We start from the raw sequence: 20593 nt of genomic DNA, 5'->3' as shown, positions 1-20593 counted from the left end.
TCTCACACATGAATTCATAATAATAATTGTAGCTATAATAATAAAATGTATTATAAATATAAAATAAAATAATACAAATAATTCATAATCAATGTATCATTTTAATAAATTCAGAAAAAAAAATTAAATACAAATAGAAATCAAACTTTTGAATTGGCACATCTATAAATGCAATAAACTAATTATTATTATACATAAAATAGATAAATATGACACATAAAAACTACTTCATATATAATAGTTTTAATTTTCTTATTATTAAGAATATATAAAATAAAAATTATACAAATTAATTTCTTCTTTGAGTAGTTTAAATTGCATTACATATAAAATACAATTTAAACAATTAGATTAGTATATCATCTATATATATCTAAATATATATAAAATAACTTATTATTATACATAAAATATAATAATACAATAAATTCAAAAAAAAAAATCAAACTTTTGGATCAGCACATCTATATATGCAATAGACTTATTACTATTATACATATAATAGATAAATTTAGATTATTAAGAATATAAAAAATATAAAAATTAAAATTAATAATTAAAAAATTATAATATTAAATTTTTAAAGGTAAAAAAAAAACCTTGTATCTTAGAATTATTGGTTTTTGATGTTTTGTTGTTCTATTCTGCCTTTAGCTCCAGTCATATATTTCCCAATCGATATGATGATTTCCTCATCTGAAACAGATTTTTGTTTAGATTTTCTTACAGCATCTGTGAAAAATATACCAACAATTTATTAAAGATTGTCTATTGAATTATAAATAATAAATAAAAAAACAAATAATTAACAAGTTATGATATGATGGAATTTTCAAAAAACTATTAATGTTTATAAATTAATTACCAAAAATAGCTTTATTAATGGATAGCGTATGAAAATTTTCTTTGTTTCTCAAACCGTAATAAGTAAACTTTATCAATATGGTATCGTCAAAAACTTTCTTCAACATCTTGTTGATGATTCTTGACAGAGTTTTACCTCCAAGCCTGGTCAGCTCACTAACCTGTAAAATACATATCCAAAAATGAGATATAAATACTTAATATTAAAATATTATGTATAGTGTATACATACAACTAGTTTATAAAAGATTCTGTCTTTCATTTTATTTTCAAGATCTAAAAGACCATCATCATCAGTAATTGGCCAGTTCATTACAAAATAGTCTGTTTCATTGTTATCACAGCTCAATAAATCAGTGTTTTTTTGCAAAATTTGAGTATTATTGTTGTTCAGTATTTCAATTATTTCTTGCTGCGTTTCGGAAATTCTATTCACTTCACATTTGATATATGCCAAGTAGCTCATCACTGCTTTAAGATCATTTGCTGTTAATCAAAATAAATTATACTACTAACCTCATTAAGTATTATATATATATATATATATATAGTATGTCCAAAAATTAAGTAATAATACACTCTAAAAACAGATAAATATATTTTAATATACTACTAATAACTACTACTTTATATACTTACAAGTCTTAACCGGCGCTGGCGGTGTAGTCATCATAGTTTGTGCTACTAAACATAATAAAATAATACATAATAACAAGTAAAATATGATACATTATTTATAAAAATGACAGTAAAAACTAAAAGATTAAAATGTTCACCATTGTGTATGAGATTTGAGCCAACATCATCACAATCATCCCCCGGTTTAAGAATCGTAGGAGCAGCAGAGTCAGTATTAATAGCAGAAGCTAAAAAAAAAATATATATTCAATAAAATTCATTGAATTTTGAATATTATTCTTGTCTTACCATTTTGTTGATTATGACCTAATTGTTTATCCTCAACAATCAAGGAATAATCATCATTACTTATAAACTTATAATCTAAAACAAATAATTCACAATAATTAAGATATTTTAATTGAGGTATAGCTATAGCTATTTATTTATAAATAAATATATATTCATTTTTAGTTTGTAAAAGTATTATACATACTCGTTGATTGTAAGAAATCATCTTTATCTTTATCTTTAGATTCATCTTGTAGAATATTTGGCAAGTAGTCTTTATCTGAGTCTGAATCATCAACTGATGATACTGCAGACGCTAATCATTAAGAAATAACAATTACCAAAAATATATACTTACATTTATTTATAACTATTAGGTATTAAATACAAACATATTTCTGAATTTTCTTCATTGTCAATTTGTGTAAAAATATTCTTGTCCTGAGAATAATATTCTTTATTTTGTTCATCGTTTTGATTTTTAGAAATACTGGTTGATAAGCCTTCTTTTTTAAAAATACGCTTAGCAGTTTTTGTAATTTTACCTGTTCAATTATTGTTGTGTATTATTATTATATTGTGTCATAGTTAAAGATTTAAAATTACTTGGTTGAACTTGGTCGCTGTTTAAACACTCAGTTTTTCTTTTTCTTTTGACATTTTTAGCACCTTTTTCAATGTCTGATAACTCTGAAGTATATTCCGCTTTGTTGGCTTTATTTATGGCTTCATTTAAGGACACTATACACAAAATTGTATATATTATTGCAAATATAATGTAATATATATAACATTATTTACTTTTAAATTTTAACTTGCTAATTAAGTCAATATTTAATGATTTTATAGTGACTTAAGAAGCAATTGCGCTTCTACGCTTATAATATATATTTATATAGTAAAAACAAAAACCAATTATATACAGATATTTAATAATAAATAATTATAGTTGGTATACTAACTAATAAAATAGGTAAGTATACTTACAAATATTTTGAGACAGGACTCTGCATTTATAATTGGTAAAATCAAAATTATTGGGTTTGACTCGATTGTTCCTCATTTTTTTTGCCAAATGATTGTTGTTTGGCCAGGCACAGAGATTGTTTTCTCTATTGAGCCAATAGTCTGGTACAGGCTCAACTGAGTTATCATTTAAAAAATGAACGACTTTCCACATATTTTCGTACAGTTTTGATGAAGAACTGGTAAAGTTAAAACTAAAAAGTAATACATTTTATTATACCAAAATCTATATAATAATATCAACACTATGAACTAAATAATAATTGTTTTTACAGAATATATATACACAAAAAATAAAGTATGATATTTAATAAGTATAAATTATCATAAATATTAGGGTTTTAATTATTAAAATGTATGACTGGATAAGCAACCATTATATCGATATTATCAGGAGATAAAATCATGTATTTAGTCGTTACATCTTCAATATTCCATATACATATAGTTTTTGAAAAGTCACTGACTTTATAGATACCTAATGTATTGCTTTTTATAGGTTCTTTAAAAAAACACTCCAATTTAAGGAATTGTCTTCCTAGTAAAATTTGTTTTTTTAATTGTAGACAGTAACAAATATTAACAACTTTAATAATTTGTAAATTGCCATTAGTTTTTAAGCCAACATATGAATCAGCATTAAAATGTATTTTAACTTTGATTTGATCTAATATTAATATTTTGTATTGAGGAGAAGAAGTTTCATTTGTAAGTGGGCCTTCACTATGTTCCACTTTAAACTGTTTTAGAGGAATATAATTTACATTATTTTCACAATTAGTCATCAATGGCAATGAACGTTCTTGACATCTCTTTACGACCTGTTGAAGAGGTTTGTCATTTTTTCGGACCATTTTTTTTAATCCACACATGTAATTTTCAAATTTAAAGCAGCTAACATTATCGAGTGGTCCATATAAATTATAGTCATCATATAAATGAATTAAAGAATGTATATTATGAGAAACAAAATGACTTCCATACAAATATGCAAATTGTTTAACAAAATCATTCATGATAGATTTAGCTGAAGATGCTAACATATTGTAGTTGGGACTCAAAAATATTGTCATAGCAATATTTAAGCTTAAAAAATGTTTATAAATCTTTTTTGATACAATAGAATGAATCGACAGCGGTCCCAAGTATAATAAAATCAATCTTAATTCTGTGGCTTTAAACCTGGGCAATTCCTCTAGTGACCTTGGCTTACGGGCGAATTCGCATGGAACACTATTTCTAAAAGAAACCAAACGTTCAGAAATATGTTTAATTTGAAGAGAATTTAACTTTTGTTTATTAATATTGCGTTTGCATATCGTATCACCTTTCCAAAGCATTAATATTTTCTTGACCGCTCCTAGACATACAGCATGCATGTAATCAATACTAAAATGATTTACTACATCAAAATTTGGAATATTAAGTATTTCTGTTACTTGGCGTTTATCATTATGATACTGCCGTTGAATTTTACCTACAAAATCTTCATGTGTCCGTTTTGAACAGTTCAATTTAGGGAAACACACTCGCCTCATTAAGTATTTACCTTTAACAGTACATCTGGTACAAGAATAAAAACCAGAATGGGATTTTGTATTAAGTAAAAAACTTTTTGCAGGCTGGTCGCAACAAAATGCATCAACAGTAACTTTTTTATGAACATTAATTACTGTATTATTGTCATTGTACTGTTTAATATTAATTCCATTAGTTATAAGATGTTTTATTTCATCGACAAAATATTTAATTAACGCATTACTATTATCTGGTTTCTTAGTGCCCCAATAAATTCCTATGAGAAATACAGATTGGTTACGCTGTCTGCTTAAATAACCAAGAATAGGCCAAAAACAACTGCCTGAACTTTTCGACAAAGGCAAGCCATCTACACCTATAACTAATCTAATTGTATCTTCTAAATAATTAAAATCAATATATTTTTTGATATTATCAGCTACGCCAAAATGGTAATATATTCCTGGACTAACTATTTCAACTTCAACAGGTTTTTCATAAGAAACCCCAGAGTACATTTTGTATAAAGTTCTACAAGAAGCTGGTAAATGTTCAAAACATTTATGTTTTCTTAAAATATTTAATAACTTATCAAAATTATTGTTAGGTATATTTTGATCTAAGGCCCATTGAACTATATCCTCAATTATATCTCTAGATCTAGTTATTGAGTTTTGATCTTCTTCGATTGGATCAAAATTTGCATCGCTATTCCCTAGCAATAATGATGCAGAAGCAGTATTTAACAATAATTGGTCAACATTACTGGTGGGTAAATCAAAACCAACAGATGGAGAATGATACGTTATATGATTATCAACGTCTGTATAATTTGTAGTTGGTTCTATCAAAGGGTTATTAGTTGCAATAGTACAGGTATTATTTAATTCTACGGAGGGTAAAGTAATAAAACCATCATTATGCGACAATGTTTTGATGTAGTTATCCTCGTCTAATAATCTTCTACGTTTGGTAGATTTACTTAAATTATTTCTTCTATGCATTGTAGAATATTATAATGTACGTGTATTAATAAAATTAGGTTCTTAAAAGTTACTCACTTACCAGTAATAGAACAATTTGATGTAGTTATAAGTACGTACTATAAGTACGTGATGTAGACGTAGGTAATATATTGAAATATTATTATATATTATAATATATTATATTTGATAACAGCACGTCACAACTAGTGTCACACGTATAGGTATGGTAATTTATTAAGTTACAATTAGTAATGTAATAAATATTATTAAAAAAAACACTTCAAAACAGGCGCGAGTAAAAACACTAAACAGTATACGCGAACGCGGTGTAAATTTGTAAATGACAAAAATGTTTAATACGCATAACAGTTCATAACCTTAAATATGATGAATGTACGAAATAATTATTATTTTGTAATAAATTACGTAAGCAATATTGTATTCTGTCGAAAATTCGACAAATAATAATATTCGAGTTAAAAATAACCAGCCGTCGAAAACCCTGCAGCCAGGCCAGCCATGTAGGCATACCGATAGCAGCGCTGCGCTACACAAATTCATTTACACCCCACTCCCGCACTCCGTTCGTTCATAACGGAACACGGACGCATAGAGTGTTTATAGTTTTATGCCATAGATAATAAAAGAATACTTAGCCTATCATATCTTATCATACTGCCTAAATGTGGATGAGAGAAAGACTGCCTTTATAAAATGCTTCTCACTCTAGCAAAGGGTTTTATTATTATTTTATTGATAAACCCCTTGTTAAAATAAGAAGCACTATCTAAAAGCAGTCTGTCTCTCATCCACATTCCGGCACGCAAACTTCTTATACGTTAATATAGGAACAGCCTATACATTTATTATCTATGGTTTATACTCTGCAGTGTGCAGTATATTTTATCAATGTGCTGTCAAAATGTTTAATTATAAAACTGTTCCTCGAACATAAAAAGCTTGAGAGCCACTGCTGTACACAGTCTACGGTCGGACAACAATAATAATATAATATGCACATATTATTATACTATTATATATAAGTTATATAATATAACTATCAAATACTATCAAATATAGGTATAATACAAGTTTACGACCAATAGCAAAAGGCCAGATAAATCAGCTAACGAAAAAAAATTGATTGATAATAATGTACCCGATATAACATAAAACTTTATATGAAATTTGGTATAAGCATTAAAACATTAGAGATAAAAAAAATACCCGGAAACGAGCACGGATCACCCAAACTATTTGGACAAAAAAAATTGTATTCAAAAATCTGCATTTTCTATTTTGCGGATACACTTTAAGTCCACATCAAGATTAACCGCAAATTCAAAGCAATATGATCATTGATAATTCATACCAAAGAAATGACAAATTCAAATTTGTAATTTTTTTCGTATAGCGGCGCGCCACATGCAGGGTATAATGACTAGACTAAATGATGAAATAGACCGATCGTTTTACTACACTTTGCTTATTTGCTCAGATAAGAAACTATCGCTCCAGCTATAGTATGGCCAGCCCATATGATATAATAATATTACAGTATCATAATTTAAACTTTAAAACATATCGTAATAATATTAGACGTTCAATATTATATTGATGACAATGAATATACACTGTATGGATATCAATTATATGTTCATTTAATAATATCAAAATTTTGATTTTATAACTTATCATACAAATATTTCAGTGTTAATATTATATGGGTATCATTGAATATATATTTTATGGACATCAATTGCATATTAATATAACAATATCATAATTTGAACATTAAAACATATCGCCTTAATATAAGAAGTTTGATATTGTATTAATAACTATGAATATATACTGTATGGATATTAATTATATGTTCATTTTATGATATTAAAATGTCGACTTTATAAGCATATCAATACAATAATTCTAATTTGATATATAGTTCAAGATATTTATAGAATATCATATAAACATAAACTGTTATATATCTGAGAATAGATAAAATTCAAATATTTATTCGATATGTATATCAACTATTTGCTATGTGGGTAGGTTTGACTGAAGGACACAGAAGACGTCACAGCTTTGGACATATGCTCGCCACCGATATCTATGAATATCTGTTTGATAGTAGATATGCACTTGACCTAACTAATATTCCATAAAATTAAAAACAAAATGTAAGAAAAATGTTTTCAAATTTATATTAGCCGGGGTGATGAGGTTGTCGAAATATAAGTATAAGAATGAATGTTATTTTTATTATAATATTAAAATAAATTAATGTGGATATTTTCTTTATTTGAAAATGAACATCTATTATTCTGAACACGAAAAATACGAAAAGTAGATACCTATGATCAATTATGAACGGCACTGTTCTGGTTTGAATTTTTTTATTTTATCTTAAACATTTTTGCTCAATATTTATTTGTTTATGACCATTATAACAATTAACAATGGAGCCAACGTATTAATTTTACACACACGTGCGAGACAAATAATAATTCAACGATTTTTATTTATGTTAATTAGAAAAATACATTTGAAATTATCAATAACTTTGTTAAAACCTATTTAATGCTTTTTCAAATAAAATTAAAACGTCTTTGGTCACGATTAAAAGTTGTTAGGTAAATCTTAATATTTGTTAAACCACTTCAAATGTGCTTAATTAATAATATAGTTTATCTGTTATTTGTAGAAAAAAAATTAAACCTAAAATAATAATTAATAACGATAGGTAGGTGATACATTAAAAATCATATTTTATTAATATTTATAGTGTACCCACTCCGTAGATATGGATGCTTGAGTAGTATTCGATTTCGCACTTTTTTATTTTAATTTCATTATGTTTCCAACCCAATAGAAAAAGTATCTATGTATAAATTATATATACTTTTTTTTAGAGGGGATTATTTATGTACTGTGTATTTGTTTAGGTGCACAGTTTTGTTTGGTAAAATAGTTATTTTTTGAACGTTTTGAAGTGCATTTAAAATATTTTTTTACATAGTAACGCTTATTACAGTAATCATAGGTGGTCTTAGGATTTGGGTTTTGAAAGAAATTTAATCTCGTACAAATTTTAAACATAGTTTTATAACAACTCGCCGGGGCTTCCACCGCTGAATTATTTCACTAAAAACTGTTTTTTAATAAATTTGGATTATCGAATTAACCCTAAGTGCATCTATCATTCTATAACTAATTTTTACTACGTAAAGTAATATTAACTCAAATAAAATAGAATTTAACTACAACCATACCTTTAGCATAACTTCGACCAGCTGCAGCTATATCTTAATATTGGTTGACTTCACGCGTGAAACTTAGCGCGATAAGTTCTATGTCATCACTTCAGCAGCTATTTTAAGTCGTGGAAAGAATCAAATTTATTGAAAACGTTACTTTATTTTACTTCAATTTAATTTAAACACTATAATATAAAAACCAAAGTTAAAAACTTAAAAACTTATTCAATACAATTATTAAAACAATTCACTGTCGAAATATATTATTACAATATAAATAAACTAATTTTATTCGATTAAACTTTTACAAAGTGTTTATCGTCATCCAAAAATAAACAATATATTCACCAGTTTCCTATAATAATAATAATAATAATATTTATAGCCAGCACAATATTACACATAAAGTACAATGTTTAGCCAACACAGTGTAATATCAATTTTTATTTACGACATAGAGCTTATACATAATAATAATAATAATTGTAAAAACGATAGTTTATACTGGTTAACAATTTAAAAAACAAAATAGAATACTAATACATTTTATATGAACATAACATTGTAACAAAAGTGAATGTTATTTAAAAACCAACATTGTTTAGATTTAAAGAAAGTATATTAGTAGGTAATCAATTAACGTGGATTTTGTTTTAAATTTAGTGATATCAATATTTAGTTTCCTTTACAAAAGTCTATTCCTAAATAAACAGTATTCAGTTTACGAAAATGTTTGTTTACGTTTATACAGTTTAAGTGACTTTTAAAATTTTTAATCAAGTAGTGTAAGAATTAAAAAATGTAATCAAAATGTAAACTTCATTATATCAGTTTTAAACAAATGTAGTACGCCACTTAATCTTCTTAGCTATGTATTGGTCCAATTTTTTTCAATAACCTACGTATTATGAAATCCGTGATTATACAAATTATATGTTATATATTTTAAACTAAATTTAACAAATTGGCCATTACAACAAGCTGCTGATAAGTATAGATAATAACTAATAATATATTTAAAACTATATTTTTAATTAACGTTAATAATTGTCTAAAAACATTGACGGCACTACGTATTTTTGGGCCCTGGGCAATATTTTTTTGGGGGCCCTTGTGATGCCCTACTTCTGATCTGAGTGCATAATTTTAGATATTTAGTGCATATAAAGGCATATTTCAATGCATATTTTGTCTATTTTTAGTGTATTAATACATGCTTATTTAGGCATTTTTTAGAGCATGAACTTACGAGCCCTGTCGATTTGTATGATGTGTAATTTACACTTAATTAGTTTAAAAAATAAGACTAGAAATAAATATTGCTAATGTTATTGATGAACTGGCCACCCAAAGAAAGGAGACTTGATTTTTTATTATAATTGTTTACTAGACCTAACAAAAAAAAATCATTTTTACTAAAAATAATGGTTAAAGTTACTCTAAACTTTCAATACCTAAATTAATAAACTTATTATAAGATTATAAATAATATACAATATTATTATGTAACTAAAATATTATATTGTAATATAGTTAATATAATATACAGAAAATTATTACATAAATTGTAGGAATTCACGTACCATTATATTTCTCTAGAAGTAAAGAATTATAAATTATTCCCTACTATCTAAAAAAATCTGGTGCTGATTCATTTTTCTCGTCGCGTTAAATATAGCTAATAACATCTCCTCCTCATTAGATTCATTAGACTTTTTTTCAACTACTCGTTATAATTTTAAATACAATGCTATGCTATTTTTCAGAAATAGTGAATTTTAAGGTAAATTTATTTTTAGTATATTGTAATTGTATAATTTTATGTAAATTTCATACACTATAATCCTATGTATTTTTTTCAATTGAATAATTTGTCATAATTATGTATCTATTTTTGTTTCTTTTTTTTTAAATGTTCATTGAATGTATTATTATAAAGGACTTAGGTCCGTTAAGTTAATTATAAATAAACAAATGAAAAATAAATATAGTTATAAGAAGCTGGAGAAAACTTGATAGATACCTAGTAGGTATTACCTACACAAGGTGTATCAGAAAGACTCGACGAAAACAAAAAAAAATTATGCTATTAAAAGTATGACAAAAATTGTTAAAATTATATGATAAGTAAATAATTTAAGAAATATGTCAGCAAATTTCTAAAAAAAATATTTTTAAAAAAGTTATTACGTTCCAAATTCGTTTAATCAAAAAAATATTGATATTTCAAAAATTCTAAAAAATACACTACTTGACTTAGATAATTGTTTTTAATATCAAAATTGTTCTTATAATCAGATTCGCAAATATTCTACTTTGGATATATCCAAAAATATTTTTTTTAAATTAATACATTAATATTACACAAATAATTTTTCAAATAATGTACATTATAAAAGAATCACCCTTTATGTTGTAGGAATACCGAATATATGGAAATCACAATGTTTAATATTTTCCCACTATTTAATGATGTTTATATTTTAGAAGAAGATTAATTATATTCGATCCGTTTACACAATGATCGATGAATAATATGTTTTCAAAGTAATATAGTAAAATTTATGAGCGAATCGCACCAGGGCGGTATAATCGTGCTACCAAGGTATATACGTACCACAACGGTGCACCGTATAGCGTAGTATTACCCTGGTGAACCTCTGTTTAACTCGGTGTACCTATTGGGGCGTTCACAATGTCAACGTTGTAGTGCAACACGCAACGCATAACCTAGTTCGCCATAGTCATGTACCCAGGTATATACAAATGGTGTACATGGTTGCCTCGCACCTATAGTGGATAGCGATGAGATACCGGCCGGTAACCGAATTATCACCTAGCGGCGACGACACACACACACGTGCTAGACAAATAATAACCAAACAATTTTTATTCATGTTGATTAAAAAAATACATTTGAAATTATCAATAACTTTGTTAAAACCTATTTAATGCTTTTTCGAATAAAATTATAACGCGTGTTACTTAGTATTTGTGCACTGCAAATTTAATTTAATTATATTTTATAGTGTTATTACAGTTACAGACGAAAACGTCTTTAATACATTTCCAAGGGGGGGGGGGGGGGGATACGATACTATATACCGTAAGTCAAATTTTTTTTTGGAAATTAGGACTTAATAATAAATAATTTAAGACAATAGATATTTTATAATATAAATATGAAACAGTTTCGGAAGAGCGCCCTCTTTTTTTTTATTTGTCCCTCTCAGTTTGGAGGCAAAAAATATTAAAAAAAACTACTTGTCTTATAAGTCTATAAGTTAGGTAGGTATATGTATTAATTTTAGGGCATTAGATATATTTTTTCTTTTGGGCTAAAATACCCTATAGTCGCTCCACTGCTACCTACATTCTACATAATAAAGTCAAGTCTAGACTTGACCGAGAACTCAAATTTTTTTCTTGCATCTTTAAGTGTTTATTTGAGATATATAACTCGAAAAATACATATACATACCTGAGTTATATTTGTTTTTATTACCCTTGAGATTCTAGATATCAAAACTCGACAGTATTATTCGGTATTTTTAATGAATCTAAAATACGAATATTAAATAGCGAATAGTAAATATACTATATAGAACAGTGCGACAGTGTGCGCATATAATAATATACTCAAGTCGAAACATATCTCATCGCATTATGACCGGCTATAAGAAACTCGTGTGTTATATTTTTAAATTCAGTAGGAAGTATGAGTGGAATTAATGTAATTCCAAGCGTTTACAATTCAGAATCTTGTCTTATAAAAGTGAATATGAGTAAATAGGACGACTTATTATGACTTGCGCGAATCTTGATGAGAATAATATTAGGCATTAGCGTGAGAATAAATACCTACTCGTTATATTATATGGTATAATATGTTATTATTATTTAACGTATGTACCCATACGTATACGAATCGTCTTCCTCGTGTTATATTTATTACGGTACCTAGCTAATTTAAACGCACGGTTAGGTGCAGTTATAATATTGTATATACCTAGCTACCTATAGGTATGGTAATGTATGAACTGTATACTGTTTATTGCGTTTGAGCCTGAACAGAACGGATTTGGTCGCGTACCTATCATAATATTTGTTAAACCAATTCTAATGTGCTTAATGTAATAATACAGTTTATCCGTTATTATTGTAGAGATAATATTTAACCTAAAACGATAACGATAGGTACATTAAAAATCATCTTTAATTACATTTTATAGTATACCAACTCTGTAGATATGGATACTTGAAGAGTATTCGATTTTAATAATTGTTACACTTATGTAAAATATTGTACTTATAACTATCCATATCGTGTGGACTGTCAAGAGACACTCCTGTGCAACTACTCTACTGTGTAAGTCAGAATAGGTGGTATAAAAAAATAATATGCACTTTTGTCTTTAATTTTATTTTAAGACATTTTGTTAATGGAGTTTCTAATCTCCGTAAATGAATAAATAAGTTACACTTTAGTCGTGTTCATATTTTAGAAACTTCAGCTTTTTTAAATTTTTTGTAATACGGGTTTCATAAGGAACTATTTCAGTTTAGTTCCCACGTGATTTTTTCGATTATTTGGCAAAATGTGTGTTTTAAAGCACTGAATACAAAAGTCTAATTCGAAAATTCCGTTAATTTTTTACTTAAAAAGTTAAGCCAAAAAAAACTATAAAACAGTAAATTTTTCAAAAATACGTGATATCCTCAATAAAAACATCGAAAAAGCTTTTTAATTTTTTTTTTAAATTGTATGTTTTTTATGATGGTGGAAATATGCAAATATATTTTAATTATTGTATTTGCTGTTTAAAAACTTGTACATTAAAACAAAATTTACACAATATCACAGCTCGATATATATAACAATATTTCTCGCAGTAATTGTAATTGTAATATTTTTAAAAACTATTGTTACATGAACAAATTATTTTTCATCTATTTTTATTCATTTTCAATGGGTACAAAAAACTTTTTTTTACAAAAATGTGCTCAATAATTTAATATCATTACAGGTAATCATTTTAAAATAATTTATCTGACTGATACATTTTTATGACAGAAATTTAAATATATTAATATTAACTTTAAATATATTATTTTGAGTAGAACATAGGTAAGTGCCTAAATATAAATAGTGATACCTACTAAAAGAGATTATAAAAAAATCACAACAATAAAAATAAAACATATACTAACATTTATTTTTTTACATTATTATGTATATTATGAATTTTTTTCCTTTTTTTAAAATTATATTTGTGTTTTTAAATATCACGTATTTAGGAGTATTATTATTGGCATTTTGAAACTCCACAAGAAGAAGAATATCAAAATGCACTGTTTCTCGAGTATAAGTAACTTCAATGAGTTTTAATATTTACTACAGTAACCATGGGTGGTCTTAGGATTTGGGTTTTGAAAAAAATTTAATCTCGTACAAATTTTAAACATAATGTAACTTCCATCGCTAAATTATTTCACTAAAGGCCGGTTTTTAAGAAATCTGAATTATCGAATCAATCCTAATCGCACCTATCGTTCTATAACTAATTTTAACTACGTTAAGTAATATTAACTCAAGTAAAATAGAACACAACCATACCTTGCATAACTTCGACCAGATGCGGCCACATCTTAATATTGGTTGACTTCACCCGTGAAACTTAGCGCGCCAAGTTCCGTTTGGCAGCTATTTTAAGTCGGGGAAAAAAATCAAATTAATTGAAACATTACTTTACTTTAATTTAATTTAATTTAAACACTATAATATAGTTAAAAAACTTAAAACTTACTCGATACGATTATTAAAAAAAAAAACACTGTCAAAATATATTGAAATTATATTATAAAAAAACTAATTTTATTCGACTAAACATTTAAAAAGTATTTATCGTCGTTAAAAATAAACAATATATTCACCAGCTTCCTATTATAATAATAATAATATTTATAGCCAGCACATTATTACACATAAAATAATATGTTTATTTAGATAATAGCCAACACAGTATAATATTTGCAATTATATATACGACATAGAGCTTATACATAATAATAATAATAATAATAATAATAATAATAATAATAATAATAATAGTTACAAACTATAGTTTATACTGATTAACAATTTAAAAAACAAAATAGAATACCAATACACATTTATATGAACATTAGGGTGGCCTTATGTATGAACTTTCAAATTTTTAATTTCTCACCTGCTCAATTTTTTCATTCCCAAACGTCGTTTTATATAGTATCTCCAAAATAAACTACAACCGAAAGCTATCACGTTTTATGATGGAGATGATGACCATAAACCAAAAAACTGTCGAATATCCATGAAGTCGTAGGTAAGAATAACAACGAAACTATTAAATCCGGCGATATTGATCATTGTACAAATTATAGACCTATATCTTTCCGTCTCTTTCCATATCCAAAATATTTGAAAAAGGTTTAAAACAACGTTTGATTGATTTTTGAATATACATACCTAACTTTTTTTCTACAAACCAATTTGGAAAAATAAATCAACAAAATATGCTCCGTTATAACCTTCGAGTTTTATCTATTCTAGTAGGTATTGGCAATGGCAATAATAAGGTAGGTAATTTGGTTTGCAATCAGATTTAAAAAATATTAAAATATTAATGTGGTATTCTTAATATTGCTATAAGAAGTGGATATTTCATATTATTTTTCAAATAGATTGCAAGTAGTTAAAATTGAAGAAATGTAAACTTGTGAAATTCAAGTTATCGTCTTGTTATTTCTTATTTATATAAAATATTGTCTTATTAATCCTAATATTTCAGGAGATATTATTTGTTTTGTTGACGATACATTATAGTTTCAATTGAACGTAAAATAAATTGATAATATAATATAACTATAATATAATGATAAATTGATATTGTATAACTTACCTAATTTTAGATGCTTGAATAGTTTATAAATTTGTAACTGTTTTTAATTTGAAAAAGTTACTAAATTAAAATATTTAGGTATTATTTTTTATCAAAACCTCATATGGAAAGATCATACAATATATTATGTTTGTAATTTAATTACAGAGCTATTTTATAAATCCAAAGTATAAACCTATTACAAATGTAAAATAATAGGTACAGTTTATAATTTATTTGTTTATTTATATCATTTATGTTTATTGTACTTTTTTTATGTACAGATTTTATAAACTCTAGATTAAAAATATAAAAAAAAAAATTTATTATTATTATTTTCTGTGGAAATTAGAATAAAATAAAAATTATTACCTTTTTCTGAAAAAAATCGAAAATTTCAACATATTTTCTATATGATTGCTTTTACGATAACATACTTACAAATCTTCAAAGATGAAACAAAATTAAATTTTTTAAAACTAATGTACTTAAGCTAGTTTTACAACTATTGTTTTTTATTAAGAAATTAATCTTTAAGTATACAAAATGTTAACTTAATCTTAAAAATCGTTTACTTACACAAGAACATATTGAATATTGATGTCATTAAAAATAAATAGGTAGTTAGGTAGTGGTTCAATGGAGTAATACAATGTGAAAATTAGATACGTTACAACTGATTGGACGAAAGATTTTATATTTACCTTGTAGGCGATATATATTCGAATAAGTGCTAAGAAGTGTTTTTGAAGTTAAATTAAAAATAAATATTATTAGTCCTGATGTTCGTATTTTTAAAAAATTCCAACAAGCCTGGTCTGAAATTGACTTAAAAAAGTATGCAATTGGAATAAATGAAGCAGTTGTATAATCTACAGTTAAAACAAATAAATCTCAAATTATAGACTTATGTTTATAAAATTTAAAAAAAAAAAAACGTATAACGTAAATAGAACACAGGAACGTAGAGTACAATAATGTAAGATTTGAAAATGTAATACAAGATTCCTAATAAGTTATATTCGATGATGCAAATGATTCAATGATTCAATACAAATTGATATATTAATGAATATGATTTAAATGTTCCCCTCGAAGACCGCTGATAAGAACATTATGTCCTATGCATATCTTTATCATCTATGCATTCTACAGACTACGCAGAAAAACCTGTGCGTGCATTATTATAAATACTAATAATTAGTAATATATATGAGCTAATAATCTATATAGGCATATAGCCATAATGTCATGATTGAAGAACAGCTTTTGGAATTTTGGAATGAAAAAAAAATAATCATGACTAGTTGGTTTATTTTTTGACGAGTTAGATTAGACTATTTTACACATTCAATTTAACTAGTTAATTGTTACAAAATAAAAATGATTCAAAACTAACTAGTTAGTGCCCAGCTTCGTGAGTACCCAACCATCTCAAATACATTAATAATACAAAAGTCTTTACCCTAAGACGGCTAGACCTGCCTAAGCTTTTGTAAAAACCTGCAAATTCTGTTTTACATTATAACGTTACATCACTTACTTCCTATATTATAAAAAACCATCAATGTCCGCCAAAAATGAATTTGTGCAAAATGTAATTTTATTATAATTAATTTTTTTTTTTCGTTTCATTCACAGGTATTTTATTAATTTACGACTCCATTTAAAATGTGTGATCTACCATAATTATCTTTTAAATTGGCCCCCAGGAGTCACCCACGATCATATAGTACAATGATTTACAGATTACTGACTCGTTATTTACGCCGCACTCGGCGAATTTGCTCAAGTAAAACGTAAATAGAACACTGGAACGTAGAGTACGATAATGTAAATTATTGGCATAGCCAGCAGTCGAGTTTGAATCGTGAAGTAGAGACTGTCAAACAACATCCATCTCTACATTTTTAAGTAACATTAATAATTTGGCTTATAAACCAACTATACTATAGGTATAATAAAATTTTTTTTCAGGTTTGGACCGACGACGCCACGAGTACTACTTTTGTCGTATTACTTCCGCGACGCCGCCATCGTTTAATGAGGTCAATACAGTCTTGTAAAAATCACTTTTGAAAAAGTATTCGAATAAAAAAGTATTTAAGATACATTTGAACTGTATTTTACGAATACTCACAAAGTATTTAAATACAAATACAAATATTTTTTTTAATTTTATGGTTTATAGTATATATATGTATATTGCACATATAACTATATCAGTATAGGTACCTACCTATTATGTTACTACTTACCATAGATTTTAACAATTACTATAACATGTCTGACTATTTAAAGATAAATACATGTTCACATATTTCATTCTGCATTCAGATATATATTTCAACTAATTGTCAAAATACTTAAAAAATATACTAAAGAAATTGTAACAAAAGGATAATACTATTTTAAGAATTACGTAGTTCACTGATTACCGGAAGTTCAAATACTGTTTTGCTAATGCCGAGTATCTGAATAACAGAAAACATACATTATATACAGTATATGTGGAGCATTAACGGAGCCTGACTATCTGCCGAGTGTAAATTTGCAAATTTACTATGTTATGCACTTGTAAGACGGAGACGATAAATTTCAGTGTGGCGTCCTCACAGAGTAATACTCTATGGGCGTCCTCTTAAAACAATATACGCCGGAGCCCCCTTAATCTATTCTTTGATATCACACCGTGTGTATTAGTATTGGCATGAATTATCTTAGTTCATGGTATTGGGAAGACGGATTAACGGGTCTGGGAACGCTGTCGACGCCTATAGTACAGATGGTTAGGCGGGTTCCCTCCTACGTGGAGTCCCGAGTCGGAAGATTGTATGTATTTTCCTTTAAGTGAAGTGTATGTGAATGTATTTGATAATATTAGAAGAAATTATTTGATTTATTTTATTGGATTTTAAGGCTTCGACGACTGAGGTAATTAGCCTGTAAGGTTGGTAGGGTTGGTGCAGTAGGGTTGGGACTGTTGGTACGGTCGGTTAGGAACACGTGTATGCGTGTTGAACTCATTTTCGGTGAGGAGCAAAGATGTATACAAGGTTTTTTTACAAGGCATTTCCAACTCAAAAAAAAAGTTTAAATTAAAAATTTACAAAATATGCGTACATTTGTAACGATTTGTATAATCGGATATGATATTTCTACGATATACCTAGGTATTTTTTACCCACCAACCAACAATTTTGAAGGAGCAATTGCTCCACAATAATACCTTCGACACGCCACTGCGTGTATGTGTGACAAGGTTTTTGCGCACAACGAACCCAGATGGTCATCCATCCGAGAACTAGTTACCAAAGTATACAATTAGCTATAAAAGCGTATAAAGTTTCGATACCAAAATTCATTTATTATAAAAAGTAAAATCCTCCATCCTCCACCTATCCTCCACCTATAATATAAAACAGAGACCCGTGTGGCGCTCCGATTCCGACTAGGTATAATTTTTGAACAAGCATAAGGAAACAGCCAATGAAAAAATCGCGTTTCCCGGATGGGCGGTCTCCCGGCGGCGGCGTAGCTGTCGCTGCGTTATCACCGCTCCTTATCACTTTTGACGATTTTTTCCAACATTTTCAAAATTTCTTCAGATTTTTTGTCTTTACTTCGTCTGAGGACTTTCCGCGTCCATGCTCGGACTTTATTCGCGTTCCGCACTAAATTTACAGGCCGCGCGCGGCCGTACTTTTTACCTGTCGGGCCCGCCGTGGTGGAGATTACGAGCAAACCGAAGCGGTTTTTTTTCGAAGATTCGAGTTTTAGCCCTTTTCGTTATGTCTGCCCTCCCCGTAAAAGACGTATTTGCGTTCCCCGCTAAATTTATAGGCTGTGCGTCTAAACCACGTTCGTAATTCGCCGGGACGGCGAAACTTTTTAAGATTCATAGATCTGACTCCAGTTATTAACTCAGTATAGGTAGGTAGGTAAGGCGTTGATGCAGATGACATGCGGCTCGTGGTTTCGATGCCGGCCTCCGGGATTGTGATTAATTTGTGGCGGCACACACCAAATTTTCTTTTTTCGCATTTTTTTTTCGTGGTTTACTTTTTGCTATCACTTCCGCCTTATCATATTATTCGTATTTAACGAACGTTTTCGATTTTTTTCAAAATTCGAGTTTTAGCCCTTTTTGACACGCCTGCCCTACCCGTTGACGATTTATTCGTATTCCCCGCTAAATGTATAGGCTGCACTTCCTTCAGGACCGGGGCGGAGCGGCGGCGTGGAAAGCAGATGGCTTATATCGCCGCCGTTGCGAAGGTATTACTATATACAGACATCCGTCGGTTGGTTCGATTTCGTTCGCGAATCTCGCGTATTCGACGTCTTATAGGGCCGATGGGCCGGTCGTCCACCGTCTGAACTGGTCGCAACACCCTTTGAAGGACGTCTAAACCGTGTTCGTAATTCGCCAGGACGCCGAAACGGTTTATGAGTCATAGATTTGACTCCAGTTTTCAACTCAGTAGGTAGGTAGGTAGGTTAGGGCGTTGATGCGGATGACATGCGGCTTGTGGTTTCGATGCCGGCCGACGGGATTGTCGTTGTTTTATTTTTTTTTTGTTAAATGTTTTTGCTATCACTTCTGCCTTATCATATTTAACGAAAATTCTAGTTTTAACGCCTTTACGGACTTCGTACGACCCCGTTCGGATTGTATTCGCGTTCCCGGCTAAATTTATAGGCTGCGCGCGGCCGTACTTTGACATCGACGATTCACAGGCCGATTGACATCGAGGAGATCGCCGCCGTAGTGTCACTATGATTTTTTTACGAAATTTCGAATTTCCGGCGGTGTTTTCGAAAAGCCTCTGTCAAAGACTTTGTCCTCTACGCCGTGACCCGGCCGTCCGGATGGCCTGGCCGAGCTACCACGTCGAACCGCAGTGGTCCTGACCTTATCACAGTTCCTTATCACCAGACCTCCTTATCACCCACCAACCTTCTAGCTCGAGACTGACGACCGGACCACAAGACCGGAGGGTTTTGGGGGTCTCCCCCAGCGACGCTCGGAGAGTTAGTTTATTTATAAATTCAATATGTTTAAAATTATTTACCCTATGTATACCTTTAAAATAAATATCTACCAGCC

At 28.4% G+C, this 20593-nt stretch overlaps 1 protein-coding gene across 2 annotated transcripts; it reads right to left on the bottom strand.

The window, feature by feature from the left end:
* Positions 1–402: 402 nt before the first annotated feature.
* Positions 403–6131, bottom strand: LOC132943942 (uncharacterized). Of its 2 annotated transcripts, none has more exons than XM_061013118.1 (11): positions 5383–6131; positions 2761–2993; positions 2380–2514; positions 2166–2318; positions 1979–2089; positions 1792–1866; positions 1641–1730; positions 1504–1548; positions 1097–1350; positions 866–1025; positions 403–732 (listed from the first exon to the last, which is right to left on the bottom strand). In XM_061013118.1, exons 2-11 carry the CDS (start codon positions 2951–2953, stop codon positions 614–616), a joined length of 1335 nt encoding a protein of 444 aa, XP_060869101.1. In that variant the 5' UTR covers positions 2954–2993; positions 5383–6131; the 3' UTR covers positions 403–613. The 2 variants fall into 2 exon arrangements, with proteins under 2 accessions (XP_060869101.1, XP_060869102.1); XM_061013119.1 differs by having other exon boundaries at positions 1504–1545.
* Between the last annotated feature and the right edge of the window lie 14462 nt (positions 6132–20593).

Source organism: Metopolophium dirhodum, chromosome 4, assembly GCF_019925205.1.
Source record: "Metopolophium dirhodum isolate CAU chromosome 4, ASM1992520v1, whole genome shotgun sequence".
Taxonomy (NCBI): Eukaryota; Metazoa; Arthropoda; class Insecta; order Hemiptera; family Aphididae; genus Metopolophium; species Metopolophium dirhodum.
The sequence above is the reverse complement of the archived record's forward strand: the minus strand, read 5'-3'. Positions and strand labels throughout refer to the sequence as shown.

Excerpts from the sequence above, each read along its gene's own strand:
- LOC132943942 (XM_061013118.1), bottom strand. The coding sequence starts at position 2,953 with ATGTGGAAAGTCGTTCATTTTTTAAATGATAACTCAGTTGAGCCTGTA. Across the intron at positions 2,515-2,760 it reads AGTCCTGTCTCAAAATATTT|TGTCCTTAAATGAAGCCATA; the intron begins GTAAGTATACTT and ends TTTTGTGTATAG. Across the intron at positions 1,026-1,096 it reads GAATCTTTTATAAACTAGTT|GTTAGTGAGCTGACCAGGCT; the intron begins GTATGTATACAC and ends TGTATTTTACAG.